At 35.3% G+C, this 18,374-nt stretch overlaps 1 protein-coding gene across 3 annotated transcripts in view; it reads left to right on the plus strand.

Annotated features, from left to right (window-relative positions):
- Positions 1 to 2,558: 2,558 nt before the first annotated feature.
- LOC131156374 (uncharacterized) overlaps positions 2,559 to 18,374 on the plus strand; it is a 39,632-nt gene continuing 23,816 nt past the window's right edge. The window contains exons 1-6 of one of the 3 annotated variants that reach the window (XM_058110007.1): positions 2,559 to 2,673; positions 13,036 to 13,239; positions 14,180 to 14,379; positions 14,506 to 14,856; positions 14,971 to 15,171; positions 15,292 to 15,362. In XM_058110007.1, coding sequence (XP_057965990.1) covers positions 2,634 to 2,673; positions 13,036 to 13,239; positions 14,180 to 14,379; positions 14,506 to 14,856; positions 14,971 to 15,171; positions 15,292 to 15,362 — 1,067 coding nt within the window. In that variant the 5' untranslated portion in view covers positions 2,559 to 2,633. Of the gene's footprint in view, positions 2,674 to 3,775; positions 3,900 to 12,933; positions 13,240 to 14,179; positions 14,380 to 14,505; positions 14,857 to 14,970; positions 15,172 to 15,291; positions 15,363 to 18,374 lie in introns of those variants that run through there. The other 2 variants (XM_058110005.1, XM_058110006.1) reach the window with 2 other exon arrangements.

Below are 18,374 nucleotides of genomic sequence, written 5' to 3' on the forward strand. Positions count from 1 at the left end.
TATCATTATATGACACTACCACTATTGATTCCATAAAATAAAGTACACCTAATCAACTAATGGAATCAGAAAATTTAAGAAAAAGTATAAAAAGAAAAAAAATTTGCAATTTCTTATGACTATATTTTGTACTTACAAGAACAAGACATTGATATTGGAAATTATTTTATTAAGTTTTCACAAGCCATAAGAGGTAGCGAGTTTAAAAAGTAGATAGATGCAATGAAAGATATAATGATATCTGTGTATAAAAACCAAGCCTATGATTTATTAGAATTGTCTAATGGATTTACTCTTGTTCAATGCAAATGGATATTTACCAGTAAATATAACTCTCAAGGTGAAATCAACTAATATAAGGCTAGACTTATTACCAAAAGATTCACTATTAAAACAAAAAATTTTCTCATGTTTTAAGAAAGATTCCTTTAAAAGTCTTATGACATTAGTGACTTATTATTATTTAGAGTTGCATCAAATGAATGTGAGAACATCATTTTCAATTGGAAATCTAGAAGAAAAAATTTATATGGAATAACTAAAGGGTTTAAAGAGTAAGGTAGGGAGTAGCTAGTGTGTAGATTGAAGAAATCTATATATGAACTTAAAGAAGCTTCTCACCAATGGTGTCTTAAGTTTCATGATACAGTTACTTCCTTTGACTTCAAAGGAAATGATATTGATGAATGTATATATTTAAAGATCAGTGGGAGCAAGCTTACATTTTTTTATCTTATATGTGGATGATATACTACTCGCTAGTAATAAACTTGGTTTATTATATGAAATCATGAGATTTCTTTCTAAGAACTTTGAAATGAAAGACATGGGAGATGCCTAATTAGTGTTAGGCATTAAAATGTGTCATGTTAGGTCTAAGAGAATACTTGGTTATCTAGAAAAACTTATATTAAAAAAAGTTCTTGATAAGGCTTATCATGTAAGGTTGTTCACCAAGTCTAGTCCCTAGTGTGGAAGGTGACAAATTTAGGGAAAATCAAAGTCTTGGCAATGAAATTGAGCGAAAGCACATGGAAAATGTTCCATGTACTTTTGTTGTTGGAAGCTTGAGTTATGTTTGGACGTGTGTACTCACCTTGATATTTGTTTTGTTGTTGGAATATTGGCTAGATATCAAAGTAATCCAAGAATAGATCATTAGAAAGCTACAAAGAAGGTAATGTGATCTCTTCAAGGAACAAAGAATTATATACTCACCTATAAACATAGTGATAATCATTGGATATTTTGATTTAGGTTTCATGGAAAAGTGTTAACTCATTAAAATCAACATGCAATATATATTCATGTCTGGCCGAGGTGCTGTTTCATGGAAAAGTATGAAGCAAAATCTCATTGCCTTTTCTATAATGGAAGCATAACTCATAGCATGCCAAAATCGACCTCCCAAGCAATTTGGTTTAGGAATTTCATTTTAGGACTTCAAATAGTAGATTCTATTTGAAGGCCCATCAAAGTATTCTATTATAATTCAACTATTGTTTTCTTCTTTAAAAATGACCAGTGTTCAAATAAGTCAAAACATAAAGTTAAGAGTTCTTGTTGTTATTGAAAGGGTATAAGATAAAAAAGGTGTTGATTGAATTTATTAGTATTAAAATAATGATAAAAGACCAATTGACTAAAGTATTAGTGCCTAAAATGCATAATGAACATGCAATTTTATAGGTTTGGTTGATAATCTAAAACTCATGTATGTGACATTATTGAAATGAAGATGACGAGACCAATTTATGCTATGAACATAATTAGTGAATAGTTTATATTCTTCATCATTATGATTTATCAAAGTCAATGCTAATCTTGTAATGTGTGGAAGGAATTATATCAAATAACTGACATAAAACCAACATGTTCCATATTAGTTACTTGTTTAGTGTATAATAAATATTAATCTAAATGAAAGATATATGATTCTTAATGTGATCATTGGATCGAGTGGAAGAATGTTGGAATTCCATGTCACGATCACACAAGTGGCTGGGTGTATGACAAAAATCAGGTATCCTAAGTGATTAACGAAGAGTCTCCAATTAAGATATATTTAAATAATAGAGATGCACTGGTTATAGTCATGGATCTCCTTAACCAATGTATCATTAAGTACGTATCATATTATATTAAGATACATTCACTTTGGAGGAAGAGAAATACCATTAGTATCACCACTAAATTTTATTTGGTGGAATTTTCATCACTAATTTAGTTATAAGAGTGAGTCCCTATTGATCAAGTAATCATGGCAAACCCGATTGACCCTCCCTGCGGTGATGTGAGGTCAGACTGTGGGGTGTGGGATTAGTCTCTGCTGTGTTGCATCCTAGGTTGTGCTCTGGTGGATGCCGGCGAAGGACACCCGGTGATACTTAAAAAAAAAAATAAAAAATTATTGGAATAAAAAATACAAAATTTTTAGTTTATTTTTGATATCCTTACTCAGCTATTTGTTACTTTTCATTAAATTAGTTTGGAACCCTGTTATACTTTACACAATTTCGCCTTGCGGAAATAAATAAAAATAAAAAATACGGAGTTTCAACGCCAGTCTTTCCCAAACGCTCCGTTTCTTCTGTATCTCTTCCCTCTCTCTCTCTCTCTCTCTCGCGTTCGAAATGGCTAATAAATCTGTCGTTCGGTTCTGGCACGGCATCGGTATGTTCATGCTTCAGATATCTTCTGTTTCAATAAAAAAATTAACATCCCTTTTTGTATTACGTCGTAAGATTGGAATTGCAGAGTTCGTCTTAGGTTTGGTGTACAATTGATGCAATATATTGTATTTGGCGAGTGTTCTAACGAGTGAACTTTGTGGTTTGGATCCTTTTTATGATCATGCTGAGCTGCACTTTGATTTTCGTTTCATTATACGTGTATTTTTTTTGGATCCTTCTACGCAACTCATCATGCTCGAACGCATTCTTCATGTGAATCTCTAGTGGGTCCAAACTTGCTAGCTGCAAGGGCAATTAGTACACATGCGCCGCTAATATATTTCACTTGGCTAAATTTCTTGTCATGGTATAGCGACTCTAACCCATATTTCTTAGAGAATTCTCTAGCCTTCAACCAAGGCATATACCATTCTATCCATCAGAGTGAGTCTTCATTTTGTAAACCCATTTGGCAAGCGACGGGTTCCCAATTTTTTGGCTTTGGCACCAAGTCTCATGTTTCATTTTACCTTGGTGCTTGAGTTTCTTCTTCATAACCTTCCTCTATTCTATTCTTTGTGGCGCCTCTTCAATATAGTTTGTTCTTGTACTTCATCTTAGTCAAAGCTGCATTTGTATTTTGGGATTTGGCTTTCATTGTCTGGTTCATCAACAAGGTAGTAGATGAGGAGCTTCTTCTTCTTCTTCTTCTTCTTCTTCAAACTCTTCTGGTTGACTTTGCCTGTTTTTCTTCGTCTGCTGTCCTGTAATGCACTGGCTTGGACTCTTGGCTTTATCTGGTGATTTAATTCTAGTCTTTTCTCTAACTTGACTTTCTAGAGGTTTAGCTACCTGAATTGTATTTTGTCTTGGGAGCTGTGCTTTATCAATTTGAGTCTGCACCCGCCTTTTGTCCTGCAATTCTCCTTAGTTTTCTCTGTATTCGACAAGAATATTGCTTGTAGTGATCACCATAACAATGTCTCATCACACACCATGTTCCTAGAAGTATAGGACTGGCACAACATTGCCATATTTTTCTTTGATTGTCACAACTCATTAATGTGCAGCAAATTCCTTTCTTGTCAAACTTGATGCAAAAATGATCAGGCACAAATACATAGCTTCCACAAAACACATGCTCGGGAACAACTCATTGTGGGTTTGATGTTCTGCAACTTTTCTAAGGGCGAAACAAACCACTGCTTTGCATGAGGAAGCCTTGTGGTAATGCACTGAGTCTTCATGCACTGCGTCCAGAATCATGACTACACATTCTTCACTTATAGCATGCATTTGCATCTTTCTGCAAGATGTTTTTTTTTTCCTTGAAAGAAATCTTTCTGCAAGATGTTTATTTATTTCTTTTTTGCTACTCCGTTTTGTTGCTGAATATTTGGACAAATCAAATGTCAATGTATGATGCATTCCAATTAGCATGAGAACCCATTTGGTGTATACTCTCTCCCCTGTTATTTGTTCATACATGCTTATGGCCTATTTCTCTTTTCTATTAACCCCTTAAACTTGCTTTTGATTTTTCTGCCATAAAACCAAGCTAGTTATAGTTAGAGAAGTCATCAACGGAAGCTATCATGTGAGGGAGAACACCATTAATATGTGTAGCAATTTGAGAATCATGGGGGAGAACACCATTGCCATCAACAAAAAACGATTACATTCTTAGTACATAGGTTGGTCCTTTAAATCATTGGAAGAAATAATAGGTGTGTGTGTTCTCAAGTTATCTCTTGAAGAAAAACAATGGTTATTGTTTTAGTGGCAATCCTTTCTTTTCACAGAAAAAATCAACCAATGGGTTGAGTTGCCACAAGAAGTTAACCACAAGCTATTGTTTCATCTGCAAAAAATGATCTCGGTAATTTATTTCATGGGAAAGCCCTACTTTGGTAACATGCAACAGGTGTATCCTTGATGCAAGGAGGAGATAACTCGGAAGGACTTTTTTGGCTTGGTGAGAGGGGAAATCTTTGGCAGAGATTTAATGCAAGCTTTGGAATGGTGGAGTAGGAGTTGACATGGATTCGAGATGCCTGGACTGCGGGTCAAAAAATGTGCACGTAGGCTCCAAGTTGTCAAGTAGCCACATACAAGTCATTGACTGTTTGCTTTCTCAAGGTTATAGATTCAGCAGCAACGGTCGAGGAGGCTAACAAAAATTATGACCTAAAATTTTGACTTGGATATAAATTTCAATTCCAATTAAGAGAATATTGGTTATAATAAATTATGGAAATTATGAATTAAACTTTGGAAAATATTAAAATAGGTGATTGTAATTTGTATACGGAATGATAAACCCCAAAATTTCACTTAAATTTGGACAAATAAGCCTAACATTTGGCAGAAATTCCAGAAATTTTGGGAATGTTGGCCAAAAATTTTGCAAAAGGGAAATTGAAGCTTGATTTCCTTACGAGGATTCTCCAAATTCAAAATTTTGGGGAATTTTGGAAATTTTTTGGACTATGGTTGGAGTTGGTTCTTTGGCCAATCCATAGATGGCAACAACGAGATCATTATATTTCAGCCTAAGGTTGTGACTAATAGTTATTTTTATTTAGACTCGAAACAAAGTAGAAGAGAGGAGTATAGGAAATGCTCAATGACTGTACAAATGCAAAACAATCAATAGAAAGATAACAATGGAGCCACCTTCCAATCCCATGAAGATCAGACAACGATAAAACCTAGAAGCAACCAAAAGAATGGACCCAAAAGAATACCTTTCTATCCCATAAGAAGTTGGGACCAGATAGCATAGTTGGAGCTTTGAATCATGCATTCTTGCAAAAAAATGCTGCTGGGATTTCCCATGCTTCCTTGGGTGTTTTTTGTGTCCTTTTGTGTTGCTATAACTCATCCTCAATTGTGAGCACCCATGTATATGATGCTCTGCTGGCCTTCACTTTCCATTTCTTCAATTTTGTGGCATTAGGTGGTGTACTGTGGTGTGAATCTCAAGGTCTTAAATTTTGATTTCTACTAAAATTTCGAAGCTCCTCAAGTATGGAAATTTTGATGGAAATTTCAATTTCAATGTCAATTTTGATTTTGAATTGGAAAAAACGATCGAAATTAGTAGTAAAGCATGGAATTCTTTTATGAAACTTAAGAAATACTTAATAGACATAATAATGTAAGTTTTAAGACTAATATATTATAAATTAAATACATCTATGTTATGTATGAGGAACTATAGTTGTAATATAATATGTGTATTAAACATATTAGGCTAATATAAATGAAATTCATAAATAAATTAAATATTATTTGTTTTACAAATAAAGATAATTTTAACATTAATGGTTAAATGAATTCAGTTGCAAGTTTAATTTTTCTTGTAATTTAAATGCCCTTGTAATAATCATTTGTTTCAATAAAAAAAAAGATAAATTAAGAGAGAAATTTTACTTTGTGTCTAAATCTCACTTTTGAATTCTAAAGAAATTTCATTCTATAGTTAAAATATCGACAAGTTTTGCTAAAATTTCGAGATGTTGATAAATTTTGGATGATTTGTTGAAATTTCGATGAAAATTATGCAAGATGGAAATTGATTGCCATTTTGATTTGGAGGGCGACGGAAAGTGGAAGTTTCGATAGAAATTTTGATAATTTCATGGAAATTTAAGACCATTGGTATGATTACTACCAATGATCCCCCCCTAGTTTGGTTCAAGTAGGTAAAATTGTATGTGAATGCTGCAATTATTATAGTTTTTGTTGGTGAGCATCTTAGAGATACCACCCAAAGTTGTAATATTTGTCATCATGACTTGGGGATGATGTGCACTCAACTAAGCCTAGTCCATACCAACCAGGGGCGTTCATGGTTTAGGTAACCAAACTGATTCCGTTGGTTTGATGAATTTTATGGACCAAAACCAAACTGAACTCATTGATTGATTGACACTTTGATTAACTGATGGTTTGTTTTAGTTAATTGATCCAAATTAAAACTCAGTGTTGCACATAAAAAAATATTTAAAACATTGAGACTCTGAAACATGTGCCGTTGGATCATAAGTTGCCATTGAGCTGGGTGTTTTATTGTTTCAATATAGTCTCTATCTTTTGGATTTAAAAATATTTTTTATTTTTTATTATTTATGTATTCAACCATTAATTGAATAGGAAATAGGAATTAGGGCGAAAGACACTAACTTCCCTTGAGGTTTGGTAAAAAGAGATTGACCTCCCTTTGAGGTTTCAAAAATTCCTAGGACCTCCATTGAGGTTTCAAGAATTCCAGGGACCTCCTTTGAGGTATGCCAAAATGGTACAAACTTACTCTTGTATTTTGCAAAAAGACAATTCTTTTGGGGGGAGGTTTGTGTCTTTTTAGCAAACCTCATGGGAGGCCTGTCATTTTTGAAACATTAGGGATGGTCAATAGAGTTTTTGAAACCTCAAGGGAGATCCTTGTCTTTTTGCCAAGCCTCAGGGGAGGTTAGTGTCTTTTGCCCCTAGAAATTAATCAGGCAATCAGAAATTAAGGGTATGATGCTGTTGCCACGAGAAGGTTGCAAGCCTAGCGACATGCAATCCCTATTTTCATATTTTTCTGCTAACTTATGGGATTTTATTTGCCTCTCTCTTTTATATTTTTCTTTTATACTTTGTTTTTATTTTTTAATAATACTGTGTTCCATGCATTTAAAGATCTATATGCTATTTGGATTGGAAAATGCCATTTTTATTACTCCCTGAGCTAGCTAAATTTGGAGATTACTAGAACAAGGCAACAGATTGACAGAGTGAGGCAGTTGTTGGGAAGTGGCTGGAAGATGAAGCAGCACAATAGATTGGCGCAGCAGAAGGAAGTGGCTGGTGCTGCAGAGGGAGAATGTTGGCGATTGATGCTGGAAGTCAGTGAATGATGATGTAAAGGGAGTTGATGGACAGTTGATGCTAGTAGCGCATGCTGCATAGTAGAGGGAGGCATGATGGGGAGGCGGCTGGTGCTGCAGAAGGAGAATAGTTTTAAACATTGGTGCATAACAGCCGTTATGGATATACATTAAGTAATTGTATCGAAGGTATTGGCGGCTTTTGAGACCATTACAGGGCGATATCTTAGAGGTACTCCAATTCACAACTGTAATGGTTGTTACAGTCCGTTATGGGCTGTTACGGATTGTTACAATGCCAGGTTGGCTGTGAAAGACTAAAACAGGTTTTTGAATCCTTTTATTTATTTATTTATTTATTTTATTTTCCTTCTTTCTCTTTATTGAAGCTTAGAAACTCAATTCTAAGTTGGTTTATTTAGATAGTTATTTTTTTATTAAAAAAAATTATTTTTTTGTTCGTTGATATTTAGTAGGCATTTTTTTAATAACTACCATTCAAATAAACCCAACTTTTTCTCTCATTAAATTACATATGTTCATATTCTAAGTTATTTCAATTTTATTTTATTTTATTTTTCTGTTTTTCTTGCACCTAGTTTAGAGACAAATACATTCTATTGTATGCATTTTATTATTGTTTACCATATGAACGTTCTTTATTTTATTTTTTGGATAACTAAAATTCCTTTAAAGACTAAAAGAGTACAAAAGATGGTATTCTATATTTTATGTTTCTTTATGTTTATGATATCTTATTTTGAATTTCATTTATAATCAACAAAGCAGCTCAAAGTAGCACATGCATGCTTCTTCTCGCCAATAGCAACTAATGCAACCAAGATGACATTCAATAATTGTAGTATGTGTTATATTTGAAGTGATTAAAATTTACTAAAAATTATTCAAAGCATTAGTATATAGAATTCTCGGATCAAAACATTTGAAACTATGGGGGCATTTGATAACGGCATAAAAAGTATTCACATTCAATGGCATTCTTGGGAATGAGATTCCCAGGAATAGGATGCCTGCTTCATGGAACTACTTTTGTTTGGTTTGTGTGGTAAGATTACTGGGTTCAAGATTCCCATGTCAATGTTTGGTTGAACTTGGGAATCTTAGTAGGCATTTCAAGAAGATAACCATCATACCTTGGACATATGAAGAATAATTATATTTTGAATACAAAAAATTGCTAAAAATATGTACTTAACTAAATCTATGTCATAAAATTCTCAACAATCATACAACAACAACAAAACCAAACCTTAAGTCCCTCTAGGTGGGGTCGGTTATATGAATCATTTTTCGCCAATTTATGCGATCATGGATCATTTCTTTTGAAAGATTTAGGGATATTAAATCCTTACTCACTATCTCCTCCCAAGTTATTTTAGGTCTACCCCTGCCCCTTCTACTGTCCCCCACAGTAACTAACTCACTTTTCCTCACTGGTGCACTATGTGGCCTATGTTGTAAGTGTCCATACCATTGGAGTCGTCCCTCCCTTATCTTCTATAGGAGCTATACCTAACTTACTGCGAATATGTTCATTCCTTAATTTATCTTTCAATGTTATACTATTCATCCATCTAAGCATTTTCATTTCGGCAACTTTTATTTTTTGGATATTATGTTTCTTCGTCGCCCAACATTCCGATCCATATAGCATAGTTGGTCTTATAGCTGTCCTATAAAACCTTCATTTCAATTTTAAGGGTATTCTACGATCATTGAGCACACTTGATGCACTTCTCCATTTTACTCAAATTGCTTTAACTCTATGCATTACATCATCTTCAATTTCTCGTTCAGCTTGCATAATAGATCCAAGGTATCGAAATCTACAAGTGCTATTTATTTCTTCACCATCAAGTTTAACTTTGTCTCCAATATTCCTCCTATCATTGCTGAAATTACATTTCATATATTCTGTCTTATTTCTACTTATCCTAAAGCTTCTAGATTCCAAAGCTTCTCTCCATAATTCTAACTCAGCCTGCACTCCGCCCCTAGTTTCATCAATTAACACAATATCATTTGCAAACAAGAACCATGGAACCTCCTTTTGAATACTCTTAGTCAATTGGTCCATCACTAAAGCAAAAAGATAAGGACTCAAAGCAAATCTGAAAAGTAGGATTCCCATGAGAATGGGGTTTCCATGAAACTTACTAATGGGGGAGGATGGGAATGAGATGCCCATGTTGTGTGCCAATCTTTCATTCTAGGAATATTAAGATGCCTACCACATAGGATTCACGTGCCCAAACAAATGTGGGAATGAGATTCCATGGGCATCACATTCCTAGGAATGCTGAAAAATGCTGCGAACCAAACACCCGCATATGTTTTTAAGAAGTTTGCTAATGCAAAAAATGAATTCATCGATCGGGTGTTCATTACCCGTTATGTAACGTCCTTTATGGCTGCGATCATTATTTAAAGCCATGAGGGAGTTGGTGATTGATGGTGGAAGTTGGTGAATGGTGATATAGAGGGAAGCAATCGACAGTTGATGCTAGTAGCACATGCTGCACAGTAGAGGGATGCAATGGGCAGTGATGGAGATTTGTGGATTGTGAATTGTAGAGGTAAATTTGCAAAACTGGAGTGTTTTGGCCCTTTAGTTCTTTTTTATTTGAGTTTTGATTTAGCGTGCATGGTCACACTGCATTTCTATAGACTAACCTTAAAAAAAGTGAATTGAAACTGAAGCAGACACCAAATGAGTTGAAACTGAAGCAGACATCAAATGGGGACAAAATGGTTAACCTAAACTGGTTGGGATGCTAGGTTGGGTTTTAGAAGTTCCTATGGGAATTCTTGGAGGTTTATTTCACAGGTTTACCTTTTGTTTCTTCCTCTTACAAAGTTTCAATTTGGTAGAAGTGATTTTATTAGTTTTTGGGAAGATTTTTTGGTGGGGGCAGTTCCATTATCCTGTTCCTTTGCTTGGTTATATCATCTTTCTTCTCATCGCAATGATTTGATTTCCAAATTTCTCATTTTTGAGAGGGATTCCTTTTCGTGGGACTTTTACTTTAGAAGGGATTTGAATGGTAGAGAAGTGGATCAGTTGTCTTCTTTCTTATTGTGCTGGAGGGTTTCCCTATGGTCCATATCCCTAGGAGTGATGGAAGGGTTTGGTCCTTGAATTCTTTGGAAAATTTTCTTTTAAATCCTTCTTTTCTCTCCTTATTAAGAATGATATGGTTTTCCCTCTATCGAGTTATGGGAGGCTAAAATTCCTTTCAAGATTGCTTCTGTTTGTTTGGCTGGTGGTACTTAATAGAGTTAACACCAACAATTTGCTGCAGAGTAGGGGGCTTCTAAAGCATTTTCTCCTGATATGTGTTTATGTGGGGGAAAAGCTATGAAGATGTGTCTCATTTGATTCTTCGCTCTCATTTTGCTTGGGGCTTGTGGAATTTGCTTGTTAGAATTCTTGTGAAGAGTTAGTTTGTCCATAGTTGGTGGGTTAAGGATGTTGAGAGGCTGTGGAGGTATGCTATATGTTCTGTGCTTTGGAAAATTCGGCTGGAGAGGAACGCTAGAATTTTATCATTGGGCTTCTTTGGGATAGGGTGCACTATTTGGCTTCACTTTGGGCTTATAGTTTGAGCTGTTGCTTTCAGGATGCCATCTGAGATTTCGGTGGCTTTAGCATGTTGATATAATTTTGGTTTTCTTTTTCTTGTGTTTTCTTGAGTGTGGACTTTGGTTCTCTGATATTGTACCTGTTTCTTGCTTGGCTTAATAGAGCTTCTTTTTTGATATAGAAAAATTTGGCTCAATTCAGACTGGATTGTTGGTGCAGTTCAATTTTCAAAATTTTAGCTGCTCTAAATTACTAGTTGAAGTCCTAAACTGCACACTAGTGGGATGTCTTCACACCATGATATCTGACAACTGGTTCTTATACTACTTGTGGGAATTGCAAGTGAAATAATTATAAATTTATTATAATTTATCTATAGTATGAACACTCACAATTAACTATAATATGGGTTCTATACACGTAAACACATTGTCACAGACTCAGTTGGTGTCAGTCCCTTAATTACGCCCACACTCACTTCAGAGAGATTTCTGTGACTTGGAATGTGGAAATTGGCATTTGATGGCCACCATTCATTAATATCATTGCTCCATTCATGCATGTTGGAGCTCATGAGAGAGAGAGAGAGAGAGAGAGAGGTGCACTCATTAATATCATTTCTGTAACTTGGAATGTGGAAATTGGCATTTGATGGCCAACATTCATTAATATCATTGCTATATTTACGCATGTTGGAGCTCATGGCTACTTGTTTAAATTTTTTCAGTGGCCAACATTTGTTTTTGCTTCTAGGATTTCTAATTAAGGCTACAAAAGGCAGCTGGAGGGAGGGAGAGAGAGAGAGAGAGAGAGAGAGAGAGAGAGAGAGAGAGAGAGAGAGAGATACTCATTAATATCATTGCTTTAACTTGGGATGTGGAAATTGGCATTTGATAGCCCACTATATAGACCATTTATAAATTCACCTTTGATTGAGAGTGCAGCAGCTCTAGTTGGGAAAAATTCTCTTGTAATTGTGTGTAAGAGTTGGAAAGCCTAGTTGTTGAAATTATACAATTTAATTTAATTTACTAGCCTACTAAGTAAAATCTAGTGCGTGAATCAAAACCACTAAGAACTGGCCATAAATCTTAGGATTCTCAATTTGAATCTTACAATTACCGAATGAGTAAACATTTAACATCTGTCCTAGATCCAATCATCTAACAAATTCAATTAGTTTCCAATCAACCCGACTATTTTAAAAAAAATCAATATTCTTTAGGGCAAAAAGCTTTAAAACCTTTTCAGTGGATTTTAGTATTGAAAATGAACAAAATACTTTTACTTTTTTTTTTCTCTTTTGAATTGTTAAAAATTTTGATTTCTTAAACTTTTTCTAAAGTTTGTGTCAATCCTATAAAGGCTCAATTTGTTCACCATTTGTTTTATTCTTCATAAGAGTAGTTTATTTTGACGCTAGAATTTGTGCCAAATCTTACAATTCAATTTCATTCTTTGATTCTCAATTTATGAAATTAAGATTTTGATCCATGATTCAAATATGATTTGACTACTATGTAAAATGGTTGACGATTTGACATCCCTGCCAAGGATGAAGATACTTAGAATATGAAACAAAATGTCTTTGGCTGTGTGGAAATCGAAGTGAATTGCTTGATTTCAGGAATAGATCCCCTTTAGAGGCTTCTAAAAGACCAGAACTGATGGATGCCAGTTGGCTGATGTTACTTATTCTTAGAAACCATGAAATTGGTGAAAGTTTTTGATAAGTTGATACCATACTGATTGCTGATTCATTGTTGCTTTCCTATTGCTGCAGAGTGTGGTAAAAATTTTCTAAAGGGACAGGAGTTATGTCTAAGATTTGTATATGATGTTCTTAATCCTAGTCAATCACATTGGTCAAATGTAAACAATGTAGAAACAAATGCGCAGAAGGAGCCAAAAGATGCTTCTGAAGTGCCTCTGGGGCCTAAAGCGGTCAGGAAGACAGACTATGATTCTGGGTTCAAGAACGGTTCTGATGATGATGGTATGAGTGGCAACAAGTGGAGGTTAGAACTTGCGTGGCTCACGAAAGCTCTTGAACCAGCATTACAGTTGTGTAGGTGGGCTCTGCCAACTGGTATGTTCATTTCAAGTCACTTTTCTTCTGTTAATGCATTTGTTTATGTGAATAAGCTATTAGAGCTTGGAAGAATGCTAGCTATGGCATAATATATGCAATAGTAATGCATGTTAATATATAATTGAATTGATTTGATTTGGAAGTTGATGAGCAACAATTTCATATGATCTGGTTGATCTACATCAGTTATCTAGTTCAAACACTTGTCATGTCTAGAATCTGTTTTATACAGACTACCCCAGGGCTGGGGAAGAAGGGTTGCTGTAGCTTGAAAGCTTTAAGGAAAGCACCCTAAAGCTGCATTCTCTTGTTATAAACATCATCTAGATTGGTGAAAAATGCTTTATGTGGCTGAAACCCCAAGTGCTTCAGATTAAGGTTTAGTTGAATTTTTTTCTTAATTAAAATTTTTTGTTTTTCAAAAGGGTGTGGGGCTCTATCACATAAAGATTGCTCACTTTGAAGAATTAATGAACAATAGTTAATGCATTGAGACTGTGACTTCCCTTATCAAGTTATCACCCCACCCCATCCCATCCCACCGAAGCCAAAAGAAAACCGTCCTTGCATTATGACAGGAATATAGAAGAACAATTTTTGTAAAACCTATGATTGTAGGTACCAGAAAATGCTCTTGATCGGCTGAATTGCCAGAAGGATTTATGTAGCCGACCCCACCTAGTGGGACTTAAGGCTCGTTGTTGTTGTTGTTCAATGATTGCTGGTACCACTGGAAGTAAGAAACTCAGCGCTTTAACATTTAATGTCGGATTAACAATATGGGAGAAATAGGAAGGGCACAAGACAATTTTGTGGGACTGAGGGCTGGGGTCTTTTTGTATTATTTTCCATTATTCATTAGGATCATCGCTAAGCATTTTCTTGTATTGTTTTTGTTATCTCTCAGCTGGAGGCTGATTCAGTACTAGATTTTCAGGAACTGGAACTGGAAACAGTTCCCCTCCAACCAGTCGATCTGTTTCAGAGATCCTTGCAAGCATTCAGTGCAGTAAGGTTGGAATCCAGGATTGGAGCCTGAGTGATCTTACAATAGGCTTATATCTTATCTATCTTCGTCAAGCATCTGCAAATCCATTCGAAGATGTTAATGGCGTTCAGATCTCCTCTGATTTAATAGTAATTACTGGAATCCTTACTATTTGCAATAATAGTAGCAGAGGCTGAATATTATACATTTATGTTTGCTATTAGAGTCCTGGATTGTGAAACCGAGTTCTTATCAGTTAGTAATTTGTGATTTAGGTTCAAGACCTCATCTACCATAGCGAGTTAGCGAAAGGGGCTTATAAAGATAATGTTGCTGGTCTTGCAAGAAACAGCATGCTTCGAGAAAGAAACATTGTGAAATATGTTAAGAAGTCCAGTGTAATGAGGCCTGGATATTATATAGGGATTGATACTCGGAAAAAGCTTGTAGTTCTAGGTATTCGTGGTACTCATACTATTTATGACCTTATCACGGACATTGTTACTTCAAGTGATGGAGAAGTCACATTTGAAGGCTATTCAACACATTTTGGTACAGCAGAAGCTGCTCGCTGGTTTCTCAGCCATGAGATAGCAACCATAAGGAAGTGCTTGGATAAGCATGAGGTAGTGATATCACTTTATTTGGTTATATTTATATGATTGTTCTGTCTTAAGCATCTTGCCTGCCTGCATCAGAAGTTTCTTATCAGTGTTGTTGTCAGCATAATTCTTCTACAGGGATTTAGGTTAAGGCTTGTTGGTCATTCTCTTGGAGGTGCTACAGCTTCTTTACTAGCAATAATGCTTCGTAAGAAGTCATCCAAGGAGCTGGGTTTTAGCCCTGATATCATTTCTGCAATTGGATATGCAACTCCACCTTGTGTCTCTAGAGAACTTGCGGAAAGCTGTGCCGATTATGTCACAACTGTTGTAATGCAGGTTGGTAGATGAATTAAAAATCCTCCATTAATTAGGCATATTCTTAATTTCTTATAATTAGATCTTGATTTAGTTCTTATGTTTCTTTTTCTCATTGTTTCTCATTCCTCCCTTTTGCAGGATGATATAATTCCTAGGTTAAGTGTAGCTGCTCTAATGAGGTTGAGGAATGAAATTGTTCAAACTGATTGGTAAGTAAACATTATGTGATATTTTTTTAAAGGTAAAGTAGACATTATGTGATTGGCCATGCATCTTCCTGAATGCTAGTACTAAAAATATAATATTTAGTTGTTTAATGAACTAGTATTTTTTAAAGAAATTTTTTGACCTTGTCAACTAATTATTATTTGAAAGCCAATGGTATTGAAACACATATCAATTAGTGCATGAAACTTACATGCCCCATTGGTTGTCCGGGTAGGGCAGTGTTGCCTTTACATTTTGGCGAGTGTTACAGTCATAGTATTAAAAATCGGCGCATAACAGCTGTTATGGACGTTATGTAACGGTATTGGTGGCTTCTAAGACCATTATGGGCAATATCTCGGAGGCACCCCGATTCACAACTCTGGTACCATAACGGAATTCTACAGGCCATTACGGGCCTTTACGGTGCCAGATTGGTTGTGAATGACTAAAACAGGTTTTTACTCCTTTTTTTGCATTTCCCCCCTTTCTTTTCCCTTTGTTAAAGCTTAGAAACTCCATTTTAAGTTGGTTTATTTAGTTGGTGATTTTTTTATTAAAAAAAGTTCATTTTTGGGTTTATTTTCCATGATATTTGTCATGCATTTTTTTTTTTCAATAATTACCATTAAAATAATCTCAGCTTTGTCTATCATTAAATTACATATGTTCATATTCTAAATTTTTTCAAGTTTATTTATTTTCTTTTTTTCTTACTCCTAGTTTGGAGACTAAATATGTTCTATTGTATACAATTTTTTTTTCTTGTTTATCATATGAACATTCTATATTTTATTTTTTGGATAACAAAAATTCCATTAAAGACTAAAAGAGTACAAAAGATGGCATTCTATATTTTATATTTATTTATATTTATGATTTCTTAGTTTGAATTTCACTTATAATAAATAAAGTAGTGAAAAGTAGAACCTGCATGCTTCTTCTTGCCAATAGCAACTAAAACGACCAAGATGACATCCAATACTTGTAGTATATGCTGCTACATTTAAATTGATTAAAATTTACTAAAAATAATTTAAAGCACTAGCATATAGGATTTTAGGATCAAAACATGTGAATCTATATGTTTTTAAGAAGTATGTTGATGCAAAAAATGAATTCATGGATGTGGTGACTGTTACCCATTATGTAATTTGTGTGATGGTTGCGACTGTTACACCGTGACCATTACCGTTACGCGAACCATTTACTGTTATTTAAAACCATGGTTTCAGTGATTTGAACCTGTGAAGGATTTTGAATTTGGTCCCTGTGAAACTGGTACCTTAGAGCAGTGGTGGAAAGAGATGGAGTGTTTGGCTATCTTGTTATGAGCCAAAGACTGTTTGGGTGGTCAGTTGAAGAGAGCTTCAGAAGTTTTGTGTAAGTGGCTAGGGTGTTGTTGACTTCTGAAAGGGGGAGATCCTTCTGTGAAGCAGCATGTAACCCCTCTCATCTGAGTAATTATTTGATGGTGATTTTGGTGGAGAAGCCTTTTTTATTGGAGTTCCCTTCCAAGTAAGGTAAAAAAGGGCTGGAATAAGTGACCGGTGAAGAGGGGCGAATCTGTTGATTGGTGGTACTCTGCTGCAGGATACTACAAGATAGGGGCTTAATAAACAAATATCTGGATTCTAGTGGCGGGCTTACCAGCATGCATTGGTGGTAAAGCTGTTTACAGGAAGATCAAGTACCCATTTGGCAGATATATCAGAGTTGATGAAGACACCAAAAAACACCCAATCTGAAATGGGCCAGAATGTTGGACAGAGCAAATACTTCTAATATTGGCATAGGGGAAATCTGCTGTGTGCATGAGTGGAAGAAGAGATAGTGTGTGATTTTCATGCGCAGATAAGGGGAATGACATGTTGCAGGTGAAGAAGCAATGTAGTGGTGAGAGAAATCAATATTAAACTAATTGATTTTGAGGGGCACACACGAGATAGGGGTTTGAAGGCCTTGGAAGCATGTGATTGTGAGGGGCAATGGGCTGTTTGGGCTGATTAGATATTGTCCAGGAAAAGAGCCAATCCTTATATTTCAAATTCAGGTTGTCATTACATTGAAAGCCCAAATTGCTTTGAGATCTTAGGCAAATTTATCTTTGAGGATGCTCATTTTGTTGGAGTTGAGCCCAACTCAATTGATTTATCATTTAGAAGAACAGAAGACTAAATTATTATTTTTTTATAGAAGTCTAGGGTTGCGAAGGGGAGAAATTGATGGGAGTAGGAAGGACAAATGAGTGGGTTGTGGAAAACCTTCGTTAAGAGTTGTGGAATGTGGATATGAAACAAGGGGTCTGCCACAGGGAATCATCTAGACATTCATGGAAGGATGATGACTAGAGGTCTGAGAGGAATGAAGTTTGTTGTAGAAAACCTTCGTTAAGAGTTGTGGAATGTGGATATGAAACAAAGGGTCTCCCACAGGGAATCATCTAGACCTTCATGGAAGGATGATGACTGGAGGTCTGAGAGGAATGAAGTTTGTTGAATAATTGGGTAAAATGGAAGGCCTAACCTCAATGATAGGTCTTTCCCTCGATTTATAATATATGTCAAGTACAATGCCAATGATTATAATACCCATACTAACTTACATTTATTAACATAACTCTTAGCACATAATAATAATAATGCTAAATGACTAAATAACCACTAACGCTCCCCCTCAAGCTAGAGCATATATATCATATGCTTCTGGCTTGTTACAAATGGATTTCACATGAATACCTCCTAAGGATTTAGTGAATAAATCAACAAGTTGGAACTCAGACTTCACATAAGTTGTCGTAATGAGCTTCTGGTCAAGTTTCTCCCGAATAATGTGGCAATCAACTTCATCTGTCCTCTCATGGAATACTAGGTTGGAGGCAATATGAATAGTAGCTCAATTATCACACATTAACTCCATAGGTTGAGAATGTGGAAAACTTAGTTCTTTCATCATGTTCTTTAACCAAACAAGTTCACAAGTAGTGTGCGCCATAGCGCTATACTCTGACTCAG

This window comes from Malania oleifera, chromosome 5, assembly GCF_029873635.1.
Source record: "Malania oleifera isolate guangnan ecotype guangnan chromosome 5, ASM2987363v1, whole genome shotgun sequence".
Lineage (NCBI taxonomy): Eukaryota > Viridiplantae > Streptophyta > Magnoliopsida > Santalales > Ximeniaceae > Malania > Malania oleifera.